Source organism: Lepus europaeus, chromosome 17, assembly GCF_033115175.1.
Source record: "Lepus europaeus isolate LE1 chromosome 17, mLepTim1.pri, whole genome shotgun sequence".
Taxonomy (NCBI): Eukaryota; Metazoa; Chordata; class Mammalia; order Lagomorpha; family Leporidae; genus Lepus; species Lepus europaeus.
The window spans coordinates 76,770,577-76,782,615 of NC_084843.1; the positions used below are offsets into that span (position 1 = coordinate 76,770,577).

Consider the following 12,039-nt stretch of genomic DNA (forward strand, 5'->3'; position numbering starts at 1 on the left):
CCCCCTGGAGCACTGCTCCCCCCACCCCCGCCACGGCTGGCACTACAGTGGGTGGCCTCCAGGCCCCTGCGACCGCTGAGTGCTGGTTGTTGCAGATCTGCAGCGGCATCACTGTGTGTACTGGGTCGTGACCTTGACTTGAAGTTGTCTGGTTGCTGTTGGACTTAAAAGCTCTGATCAGTCAGGCAGGCTGGGACTGAAGCGGAGGTGCTGGTGCCCCACTCAAAACTTCCTTCCCTTGCTCTCTCTCCCCTGCAGGCAGCCATGAGCTCCAGCCACCCTGAGCCGGGGGCCCAGGCACCCCAGAGCCCCCGCCTGCAGCCCCTGTCCCGGAGCTCCTCCAGCCTGCTGGTTGAGGGGTGGGGGCAGAGGCCGGAGCTCCGCAAGAGCGCCAGCAGCACTGTGTGGCGGGCCCAGCCGGGCGAGGCCGGCGCCGGAACCCAGGCCCCGGAGGAAGAAAGCAGTCAGGCCAAGAGCATGGAGCAGGCCCAGGCCTCCAGTCCCCATCCGTCACCTCCTGCTGGGGGCCAGTGGCGCAGCAGCACCGTGGGTAACGTGTCCAGCATGGGCAGCGGGGACCTGGGTCGCCTGCGAGCCCCCAGCACTGCTGCCGTGCAGAGGAGCCACTCGGATCTGGTCCGCAGCACCCAGGCCCGGGGTCACGGTGGTGCTCGGAAGGCCAGCCTTAGCTGCTCGGCCCTTGGCAGCCCGCCCGTCGGCAGGGCTCAGCTGCAGCCTGGCGCTACTTCTGCCCAAGGTGACCACGTCCCTGGAGGCCCAGAAAGGGACCTGGCTGCAGAGGATGGGGCTTCTAACTCAGCCTGGGTGCTGGGGGGCAGTCAGGCATGGGTGCTGCCTCGAGCCCTGGGAGGTACTGCTCCCCACAGCGGCAGTGCCCAGGCTGAGCCCAGAGCCACCGGACAGCCGGCTGCCGCGTCCTGCCGTGCCCTGTCCCCTGCAGCTGTCCTCTGCGGTATGAGGGAAGCCGGGGCTGGGTGCTGCTGCCACGCACTGCCTGCCGCAGGGATCCTGGCCTTCCCCAAGCTTGTGGCGTCCGTCAGTGAATCTGGGCTGCAGGCTCAGCACGGGGTCAAGTTCCACTGTAGATTGCCCGTGGGGCTCCCAGGCCATTCGCACTGCTGTGCCCACCCTTGGGGTCCCCCCGGCGTAGCCACCGAGCCCGGCTCCAGGACCAAAGACATGTGGACCATGACCTCTGCTAGTGACTTGGCCCCAGCACTGATGTCCCCTCCGCCAGCCCAGGATGCTGGGGTGCAGGTGGCCCCCGTGGCAGCCTGCAAGGCTGTGGCCACCAGCCCGTCCCTGGAAGCCCCCAGGGCCCTGCACGTGTTCCCAGAGGTCACTCTGGGGTCCGGCCAGGAGGAGGCGCCGTCCCCAGTGCGGGACGTGCGCTGGGATGCTGAGGGCATGACCTGGGAGGTGTACGGTGCCGCGGTGGACCCCGAGGTGCTTGGCGTGGCCATCCAGAGGCACCTGGAGATGCAGTTCGTGCAGCTGCAGCGGGCGCCCGCCAGCGAGGACAGCCTGTGTTCCGAGGGCCGGATGGGGCCGCTGCGGGCCGTCATGCGGTCCCTGCGCCGCCCCAGCTGCTGCGGCTGCTCCGGCGGTGCTGCCCCTGAGTGAGGCTCTGTGGCTCCGCAGCCGTCCTGGGTCCACGGACTCAGCCCCAGGCCAGGACCAGGACCGGCAAGGGGACCCCTGTGGCCAGCAGGTGCATCCTTCACCTGAAGACTGCTGGGTGCGGGACCATGGGATTGCAGCTCCACCCGGCAGGGCTGGTTGGTAAGGGCTGGATCTCCCAGAGCTGGAGATCCCTATTCCCTGCTCTGAGGGCTGGGACAGTGTTCAGCTCTGTGCACAGTGAGATCCTGCAGCTTCTGTTAAATACTCCACCTCCTGTTCAGTCTGCCCCAACCCCCAAACCCTGCCCCGTTCCCCCAATCCCCGGGCACGCGCAGTGGCTTCCTTTTCAAGCAGAACTGAGAAATACTGAAGCGTGGACAGGAGACGGCCTTTGGGCCCCACAGACGCTGCTCCTCATCCTGCTGCCTTGGCGCAGACAAAACAGCGGGCATCTGCGGCTGTGCCCCTGGACTGGACAGCTGGAACTGCTGAGCCCCGGTGTTTCTCTGTGGCACCTGCCCTGTCCAGTGCGGTGCAGGCGGGCACAGGCAGGGTCTGTGGATTCCGTGGGGAAGGAAACGGAGAGGCTGCCCTGCCCTGCCCTGCCCTGGCTGGGCTTCAGGGCTCTTCACCGATCATGGCACCAGGAGCCGGCCTCAGGAAGGGGAGAGTGGAGCCCGCCTGTCCCCAGATGTATCGCAGTGCCTGAAATCGCACCATTTCACCTCATTCTCTGGGCTTTAAGGATTTATTTCCTGGTTGGGGAGGCTGGGGACAGGGAAGGAGACCCCAGGCTAGGGGCTCCCACCTGGTGGGAAATGACTGGAGCTGGGGGACCCTGGGGGGGGGGGTTAGGGACGGCTGTAGGCCGGACCACCCAGTCCAGGCCACGTGACCTGACAGTGGGACCAGGGGGTCTGAGGAGGGCAGGGAGGCTCAGGGGATGGCAACACCTGACTTTATCGCCCAAGGTTATCTAAGGGCCTGTGGAAGATGGGGTGGGCTGCTCTCCTTGGTCTTGGACCTGCTGTTAAAAAGCCCACGCTCTTAGGATAGAATGGAGTCCAAAAGGGTAGCATCAGGGTCCATGACCTGGCCCTGTTCCTGGGACCCTTCCTGTACCTGGAAACCCAGAACCTGGGAGCTGGGCTACCCCTCCTGTCCCCAAGCACCAGGTGCTCACAGAGCTGGGAGTGACAGGTGCAGCGGTGGGCTAGTGTGTAACTTGGAGGGGCTTTATCCCAGGCCCAGGGGGCAAGGCAGGATGGGTGTGCCTAAGGCCCCAGCACCTCCCTCAGCTGCTCACAGGTGGTGTACTGGCTTGGAGGTCCTGGGCACTGCCTGTCCTGTGTGTGGTGCAAGGCGGGCGCCTCATATTCTGGGAGTGACGTGGGCACCAGGCCTGCTTTGTGCCTGGCAGCCTGCATGCTGGGGCTGTGGGGACATGGGGCGGGGCACCTTCTCACAGGGCCATAGTGGGCAGGGGCTTGAGGACACCGAGGCTGGACCTGCCTGGCAGGTGGAACAGCCTGGTCGGAGGCTTGGGGGTGCCCATCCTGTCCAGAGGCCCCATTGGGGTGTTTGCCAGGTTGGGGGCAAGACAAGGGGCCCCCATTGTCAAGGTCCGGGTGTGACCAGGGAATGGGACTTCCGAGGAGCTACGGAAGGGGTGCTGGGGCCTTGGAGGAGAGGTTGGCGTGGGAGAGGCAGGAACCCAGGGGAAAGTGGTGGGTGCCAGGGAGGAGGCTGTTAAGGGAAGGAGTTGGCACCTGGGGACTGCCCCCCCACCCCACCCTGTGCCTCAATTCAGGAAGCAGGGGTTCCAGGAGACTGAGGTTTCCAGTTTGAGCAACAGCAGGGCGAGGCCACTCCCTGGCACAGGGGAAGGCAGGTGGGCAGGGGATGGGCCATAGGGTTTGGCCAGGACCAGTGAAACCCACTGGGCAAGAGACTTTCTCCTCCGTCACATGCAGAGTCTCACGCTCTGATTGGCCCATGTGTGCCAGTCTGTGTCACCTCCCGGCTGCACCGGGCCTGCCAGGGTGACAGGCTGGGCTGGGCCCAGTGCGGGACGGGCCGGCCCAGCCACCCACCCACCTCATCATACCTGAGACCTGGCTTTGCAGGGTGGTGCTGGCCTTATAGCCCAAGCTACTTGGAAAGAGAGCAGCGGCTTAATTTCCTAATCTGATCAGGAGCCCCTTTCCCCACCCCTCCCCTGGGATATGCCTCCCCCAGGGGTTCCCGCCCAGGGCACGGCTGTTCCTGTTTGTCAACTTCCTCCTGGGGATCCCAGATTTCTGGCCAGACTTCCAGGTCCCTGTCCAGCCCCACTCTGGGAGGCGTTGGATCCCATTGTTCCATGTTTTGTTTTGAATTCATAATAAACACAAGTGCAGAGCTCCGAGCTTTGCTAGACCCCAGCAGGGAAGGGGTGTTGTCTGGCTGGCCTTGGTCTGTTCTGGTGAGTTCTGTTCTTTGGAGCGTAACCCCAGAGCCCTGGAGAGCTCCCTGCCCTCCTTCTCCAGGGACTCCTGCTCTGCCCGCTGGGTCTCAGTCGGGGCCGGCTGGCTTCCTGGAGCTTGTCACCTCTGTGCTGTGGCCAGGACATGGGTGTGCCCCAGGCTGCCATCGCCCTCACAAGAAACCAGTAATCCACACTTAACAGGGAAACTCCTGCTGGCTGGTGGGCTACTGCTGCCCTGAGGTCAACCGTGCCAGGGAGTGGGCCTGTTCTAGATGTGATGTCACGCTTACAGCCACATTTACGGTCATGAGATCCTGTGGGCAGAATACTTGCCTCACTGAGCCTCAACTTCCCCATCTGTAAAATGGGATGATAGCCGTGCCTTCTTCAGTGTCTTGAGTGACAGGAGTTAGCAGATGATGGGGGTCACTGTACGGCCACAGGAGGGGTTTAGCTCCTGCCCTGCCATCGTGGCTGTGGTCACAACCCACACGGCAGTCCCTAGACATGCCTCTGCCCGGTCCCTGGACCCTCTGCCTCACCCTGCTTGGGGTCCGATGTTCTTTGTCTGCGAGTTTCTGAGAACGAAGTTCCCAGAGCTGCGTGGAGGAGGCTGGCCCCTCCCCCACCACTAAGCTCCCATGAGAATTCTGGAGTGGTGAGGGAGAGAGCAGAGAGCCGCTGGACCTCATGGGCAAACTAGGGTGCGACTTCCCCTCTTAGAGTAAGGGCTATCGGGGTGAGGCTCTGTGCTGTGTGGCTCCGGGAGCCTGGGGGTGGGTCTCCCTGCCGGGATGCAGAGCCTGGCCCGGAGGAAGGTGTGCACGGGAGCCAAGGGACGCACAGGCAGCTGGGGCTGCACCCCTGTCTGGAGCAGCCCATCCCCGAGGAGACACGGGGGAGCTTGGGGCCCACCAGCCCCCTGCAGAGTCTCCACGTGCGCTGCTGGAAGTGGTGCTGTCTGGGTGGTGGTCACCAGTGCCGGTCTTGAACCTGGAGCGGGCTTCTCACCTTCCAACAGAGAAGTGTCCCTTCTCGGCAGGGACGATCTGTGGGTTTCTGTGTCCTGACGATCCTGCCCACTTCTGTTTAACGTGAGGTCCACAGTGAGCTCAAGTTTCAGCCTCTACCTCCTTCCCTGGGGAGCCTGGGGGCTGCTGCTCCCCCCACCAGGCCTCCCCTTCACCCTGGACCCTGGAAAGGCCAAGGGGCTCCCCTGGGCAGGGACCGTGCTCACCTGGGCGGGGACTGTGCGGGGTTTGGAGCCAGAGGCTCCAGGGCAGCCAGGTTTGATGACCTTCCACATGGAGCCTCTCCCTGCATATGTTCCCGGATGTTGCTGCTGCCGCCGCCAGTGCAAGTCCCTCCAAAGCTGAGTAGGGGGCTCCCAGAGCGCTGGGAGAAGATGGGGCGTGCTCTGTTGCTGTGGGGAAAGGCAGAGGAAACTGGGTGTTTATTTAAAAACAACAACAAACAGGCACACCAAGCCGAAGTGGCATGAACAGGGTCTGGATTTTTTTTTTTTTTAAGATTTATTTATTTTATTTGAAAGTCAGAGTTACACACACACACACACACACACAGAGAGAGAGAGAGAGAGAGAGAGAGAGAGAGAGAAGGGGAGAGAGAAAGAGGTCTTCCATCTGCTGGTTCACTCTCCAGTTGGCCGCAATGGCCGGAGCTGCACTGATCCGAAGCCAGGAACCAGGAGCTTCTTCCGGGTCTCCCACATGGGTGCAGGGGCCCAAGGACTTGGGCCATCTTCTACTGCTTTCCCAGGCCATAGCAGAGAGCTGGATGGGAAGTGGAGCAGCTGGGACTCAAACCGGTGCCCATATGGGATGCCTGCATTGCAGGCAGTGGCTTTACCTGCTTTGCACAGTGCCGGCCCCAGGGTCTGGTTCTGACTCACTTCTCCCCTCCAAGCCAGGAATGGCTCTGCAAGGAGGTAGATCTGGGCTTCATGACATGAGTTCCCCAGGTGAGCATCCTGCCACGCCTCTTACACAGGAGGGAACATGAATGTTGTTGACATCCGGGGCCCTGGGCGGGACGCTGTGTCCTGTCTGAGATGGATGGCTTAGCCAGGCCCACGTCCCCTGTCTGCCCTGGCCTGGGGCCTCTTCTTTTAAAGATTTATTTTTATTTATTTGAAAGACAGAGTTACAGAGAGAGGCAGAGAGAGAGAGAGAGAGAGAGAGAGAGAGAGAGAGAGGTCTTCCATTCGCTGTTTCACTCCCCAGATGGCCGCAATGGCCGGAGCTGTGCTGATCCGAAGCCAGGAGCCAGGAGCTTCCTCTGGCTCTCCCACATGGGGGCAGGGGCCCAAGCACTTGGGCCATCTTCTACTTTCTCAGGCCATAGCAGAAAGCGGGATCAGAAGTGGAGCAGCTGGGACTCGAACCAATGCCCATATGGGATGCCGGCACTGCAGGCGGCAGCTTTACCACTACGCCACAGTGCCGGCCCCTGGGGCCTTTCATTTCTGAGCATCGCTCCGAGGACACTGCCTGCTGCATCCCAGGCTCGTGGCTAGGATGCTTGCCTGTGCAGGTGTGTGAAGCTGGGGACAGCGGGAGCACCCTGAGGGCCCCTCCCCCAGGCCCCATTTCCTGTCTCCCTTGTTCCCCTGGAGTCTTCTGCTCCCACTGTCCCTCTCCTGCTTCCCTTTATGCCAAGGGTCTGCCTTGCCACAGCCTCACCACTGCATGCAGCAGCTTCTCTCTTCCTGTGGTCTGCGCCCCCTGCCCCCCGGCCCCCAGCCCCCGGCCCCCAGCCCAGGGTCAGCCACAGCCGGGCCTCGCTCTGGGCATTTTCCTGGTGTTCACAGGCCCAGGCATTGCTGTCCTTGACACCCACTGCAACGCATGTGCTCTGAGTGTCTCGCTGGGGAGGGCGGCCTCGCTGGGGCTGCTCTGCCTGGTTTCCATGGCTTTTGCACAGGAAGAGAAAGCAGCAGCCCGTGGTCTGGGCCCTGCGTGCATGGAACCCTTTGCCCAGACTGGAAGGGCATCCCAGCAGTCCTACGTTTTGCTGGCCCTTCTTGAGGGCGCCGGAGGGGCACACTGGGTGGGTGGTGCCCACCCTCTGGATGGGTTGGGGTGTAGCCTGAGCCTCCACGAGGTCCCCCTGCACCGGTCCTGTCTGTGTGTCCGTCTCTGTGCACAGCTGACCTCGTGTCCAGGAGCCAGGCCTGGGGAAGGGGAGGGGACAGAGATGTTTGTCTTTGACACTGAGTTATGCATGCATCTCTCTGCCTGGCCTGAGCAGGGCGGCGGGGAATGGGGTGGGGGCAAGAAGGGAGCCTCTGCTGGGGCTGGAATTTTCCACGCGCTGCCCCAGGAGCCCAGCTGGGAGGGGTGGACCTACAGCCTGGCCCCAGGTCCCTTACACTGTCCTGGGGCTGGGCTCTTTCCCGTAGCCACCTGCCTGCCTCCCCGTCCCATCGTTCTAAGATCCCAGGGTCTGGAAGGCCGTGGCCAAGGGGGTCACTTCATGGGCAAGCCTGGTGGCTTTGTGAGCTCAGCTGTCCTCCCAGAGACAGGAGAAAGGGCTCCTGCTGAAGTCCCAGCCCCTGGGCACCTGTCCCTCCCTGGGGTGGCCCCTCTGAGGCGGGGGGGCGAGGAGAGGGGTGCGGCAGGAACCCGCAACCACAGGGGCTGGTGCCAGGGTACTGTCAGGAGGAAGTCGGATCCTACTTCATTGGAATTTTTGATATCTGATCATTAATCTTGATGTAGAAGTATTACATTAAGATATGATTTATCTCGATTATGCTGTCTTTCAGCGTCCCCTGCACCCTGCCTCTCCTCCTCCTCCCCACCCCCCTGGCACGTGCTGGGTGGCACTGGGGAGGAGAGCACCCAGGGTGGGGGTAGAGGTGGGCAGAGTGGTCTGTGGACGTTCAGGTGGCCCCAGGAGGGAGTCCAGGCCCAGATGGGGTCCCCGTGGTGTGGCCTGCGGGAGGACTCATGGCCCCCTCTGCCTCTGCCCCATGGTGGGGCCCTGGGCTTGGGGGGAGGGGTCTTGAGGCCCCAGGAAAGGCCCCCAGCACCCAGTCTGGTGCCCGTGCCTCCCTCGTGGCCCTTCCCTTCCATGGATGCTCTGAAGGTTCCAGTAGAGTCGCTGGAGGTGGAGGAGGTGGTGCCCAGGCAGCCCTCACTACACCTGGGACTCCAGGTGTGGGCGGTGCACCCCTGGGGCTGGCGTCATCCTCCTTCCTGGGAGGAAGTTCAGTTTGCCTTCATCTGTGAGTTTACCTGGGCCTTTGGACTGCCTGATGGCCCCGCCCCTAGAGGGATCTCTCCGTGGGGCTGGGGTGCAGGAGGAATGAGTGTGGACAGCCAAGAGCTCCCCCCTGACCCCCCCTTCCTGGGAGTGACTGCTCCCAGCAGCCACAGTGGGGGTGAGCGGGTTTTGAGCTGGGTCTGACTGCACATGGGGGCAGAGGGGGTGGGGCTGAGACTCAGGGCCTTTGCCCACAACGCCCTGGCTGGCGGGGTCTCCATCTGGTGCCCCAGGAGGCGCCAGGGTGGTGGTAGCCAAGAGAGGGGCCAGGTGCCAAAGGCTGGGAGTCTTGGACAGAAGTGTGGCTTTGGTCTCCATTCCAGGCTTCCAGGGCCTCTCCTTGGGGCTGACTCCCTTGGGACACTTTCCCTGCCAGTAACTCAGCGGTGAGCTGGCAGTTAGGATGTTTGCCTTCCTACCTAAGCACTCAGGAGTTCCCTGGAGCCTGGGTAGGCTTGGTGGCTCAGGGGGTCGCCCTGTTTCTGCGCTTCTGCTCTGCCATCTTGTAGGGTGTTTGTGAGGGCTGTCACAGAATGTGTTTGTGAGGAGGTCACAGAATGGCTGCTGCACCTCCAGACCTCTTGTAATAAGAAAGAACCCAACAGTCTGCCCCAGGAGGTTGTAGGTTTGCACAGTCAGTGAAGATGCCGGCTCTCACTGCCTGTCAGGGAATAAGGCCAACGACCCTAGGGACTGCTGATATATCCTGACGCTGAACACATGGAGCACTGGCAGTGTCTGGCATAGTACCCTCCTCACTTCGCACAGGCGGCCCAGCTTCACCGTGGCAACAGAGGACAAGCGGCTCACGCTGTTCCACGGCCAGGACTTGAAGGAGCTGGAATTCCAACCCCGGACTGCGTGACTCTAGCCTGGCTCTTCGTGTGTCTTTTCAAACACGAAAGTGATGCTTATGCATGCTAAGAGTCTAAGACACTTGTGGGCCTTTTGTTTTCAAACATTGCACAGGTTCAGGATGAGAATTTCAGAAAGTGTGAGAGTCTGGTCTTCTTCCCCCATGGAGCTCCCCACGGGTGAGCATTGTAGATCGAATTTCCCATGTGGCTGCAAGGTCACGCCCCGAGAGAGATCCCGCCTAGAAAGTGTCCCGCGTTGTAAACACGTGGTGGTGCTGACAGCCGACAGGGCTGGCTCTGGGTTCTGGCTGCTTTCTCGTGCGGGGACTGTGATGCCTCACATGCAGTTTTATTATTATTAAATCAATACTTTCTTGTGGGACTTCATTTTACACCCCCTATAGTTTTTAAATGAATAGATTTTATTTTTTTTAGATGCACAGAAAAACTGTCCACATTGTCAAGATTTATTTATTTATTTGAAAGGCAGAGTTATAAAGAGGCAGAGGCAGAGAGACAGAGAGACAGACAGAGAGAGAGAGAGAGAGAGAGAGATATCTTCCATCTGCTGGTTCACTCCCCAACTGACCACAACGGCCGGAGCTGAGCTGATCCGAAGCCAGGAGCCAGGAGCTTCTTCCAGGTCTGCCATGCAAGTGCAGGGGCCCAAGGACTTGGGCCATCTTCTACTGCTTTCTCAGGCCTAGCAGAGAGCTGGATGGGAAGTGGAGCAGCCAGACATGAACCAGCGCCCATATGGGATGCCGGCCCTGCAGGCGGCGGCTTTACCTGCTATGCTGCAGCCCCAGCCCCAGACTTTCTCATTCTTAGGCAATTTTTCCCATTAACATTGTGCATGGTATAGAACAGGATATGGTTGTTACAATCCTTGAGCCAATACAGATACGTTATTATTACCTAGAGTTCGTATTTTCTGGCTTTTTCAAAAAATTTTTATTTTATCTATTTTTTAAAATTTTCTGGCTTTTTAAACTAATTTTTTCATTGATTTGTTTATCTCATTTTATTATTATTTTTTTATTTATTTATTTTTTTGACAGGCAGAGTGGATAGTGAGAGAGAGAAACAGAGAGAAAGGTCTTCCTTTTGCCGTTGGTTCACCCTCCAATGGCCGCTGCGGCCGGCACATTGCGCTGATCCAAAGCCAGGAGCCAGGTGCTTCTCCTGGTCTCCCATGCGGGTGCAGGGCCCAAGCACTTGGGCCATCCTCCACTGCCTTCCCGGGCCATAGCAGAGAGCTGGCCTGAAAGAGGGGCAACCGGGATAGAATCCGGCACCCCAACTGGGACTAGAACCCGGTGTGCCGGCGCCGCAAGGCGGAGGATTAGCCCGTTAAGCCACGGCGCCGGCCCTGTTTATCTTATTTTAAATGCAGAATTGCAGAGAGTGACAGAGAGCGAGCTCTTCCAGCTGCTGGTTCACTCCCCAGGTGGCAGCAACAGCCAGAGCTGGGCCAGGCCGAAGCCAGGAGTCAGGAGCTTCATCTGGGTCTCCCAAGTGGCCTCAAAACCACCATGCATGGGCATGGGCGTGGCCTGTGGCAGAAGAAGCACCCGCACGTGTGTGTGTCCAGATGCAGCCGACAGGGGCTACGCCCAGCTCCTCACAGCCCCTGCTCCGGGCCAGCCCCCCCACCCCACCCCGAGAACAGGCTGTGGTTGGCATCGCCCCTCTCTATCCCCCGTGGGAATCAGCAGATCAGTGGGAACAGCGGGGGCTCCCGCACTGGCCAGCTCACCCCGTGGTCTTGGGAAATCCATTTCCTCCTTCGCAGCTATGTGTTGCCTACCTGTCGAATGAGAATGCATTCCCTCTGAGCGAGTGCCTCACACATTGCAGATACTCAATCCTTGTGTCTACACCGTAAGCAGCCCCGCTGCTGCTGCCCAGGGGGAGAGAGAGAGGCTGTGTGGGCTGGGGTGGACCCTGCACACCTTGGAGTTGCTGTGACTTTTCCCCTGGAGCCCACAGCAATTCCCAAAGTTCCCAGGTGAGGGAGCCAGAGAGAGACCTGAGGCAGCTTCCCTCTAACTCGGGATGGGTGACGAGGGTGGGGTTGTACAGACGGGCTCCTTACCTCCCAGGCTACTTCTGTGCTTCTCCCCTTTAATCCTCGTGACAACGGCACGGGATCATGCCTCATCTGCGTTTTGTTGCTGTAACCGAATACCACAGCCCGCGGAACGTATGGAGAATAAGGGTTTATTTGGCTCAGACAGCTTCATCTGGTGAACTCCTTCTTGGGCCTGGGGACTGTGGAGTCCGGGGGCTGCGCAGGGCACCCTGTGCTGAAACAGCAGGCGTCCCAGCTCGGGTGCCTCCGTGGCACGAGGGACCCATTCTCTGGCCTAGTTAGTTCCCACCCTCTTACAACCTAATGGCTAGGGAGGGGCTTGGGATCTCCCCCTGAGCTGTTGGGGGGCAGAGCAGGCAGGTGCGAGCTTGCTTCCATTAAGCAAGGGTGGGGGATGAGGTTAGCTGGCTTGGGGTCACTCGGTGAGCAGGTCAGGTTTAACCAGTGGGCACTGTGGCATCTTTGTGGTAAATCCTACTGGCCATAGTCCAGTTGGCCAGAGCCCTGGCCCACAGGGCTATCTGGGGTGCTGGGCAGAGGGAGGGACTGGAGGGGTGGGGAAGCACCCAGGGGGATAGCCAGGTGGGGGGCTGGACACCTCCCCACTGGAAAGGCAATCCTGGGGGCACCTGAGAAGGGTGGGCGTGGTCCTGGTGGGGGTGCAGCCGGGGCAGCGGCAGCAGGGACCA

The 12,039-nt window shown here is 60.6% G+C and overlaps 1 protein-coding gene across 1 annotated transcript; it reads left to right on the forward strand.

Annotated features, from left to right (window-relative positions):
* Window positions 1-258: 258 nt before the first annotated feature.
* GPRIN2 (G protein regulated inducer of neurite outgrowth 2) lies at window positions 259-1,644 on the forward strand. Its single transcript, XM_062215090.1, has one exon. The coding sequence runs from the start codon at window positions 265-267 to the stop codon at window positions 1,642-1,644; it is 1,380 nt and encodes a 459-aa protein (XP_062071074.1). The 5' UTR covers window positions 259-264.
* The last annotated feature ends 10,395 nt before the right edge of the window (window positions 1,645-12,039 follow it).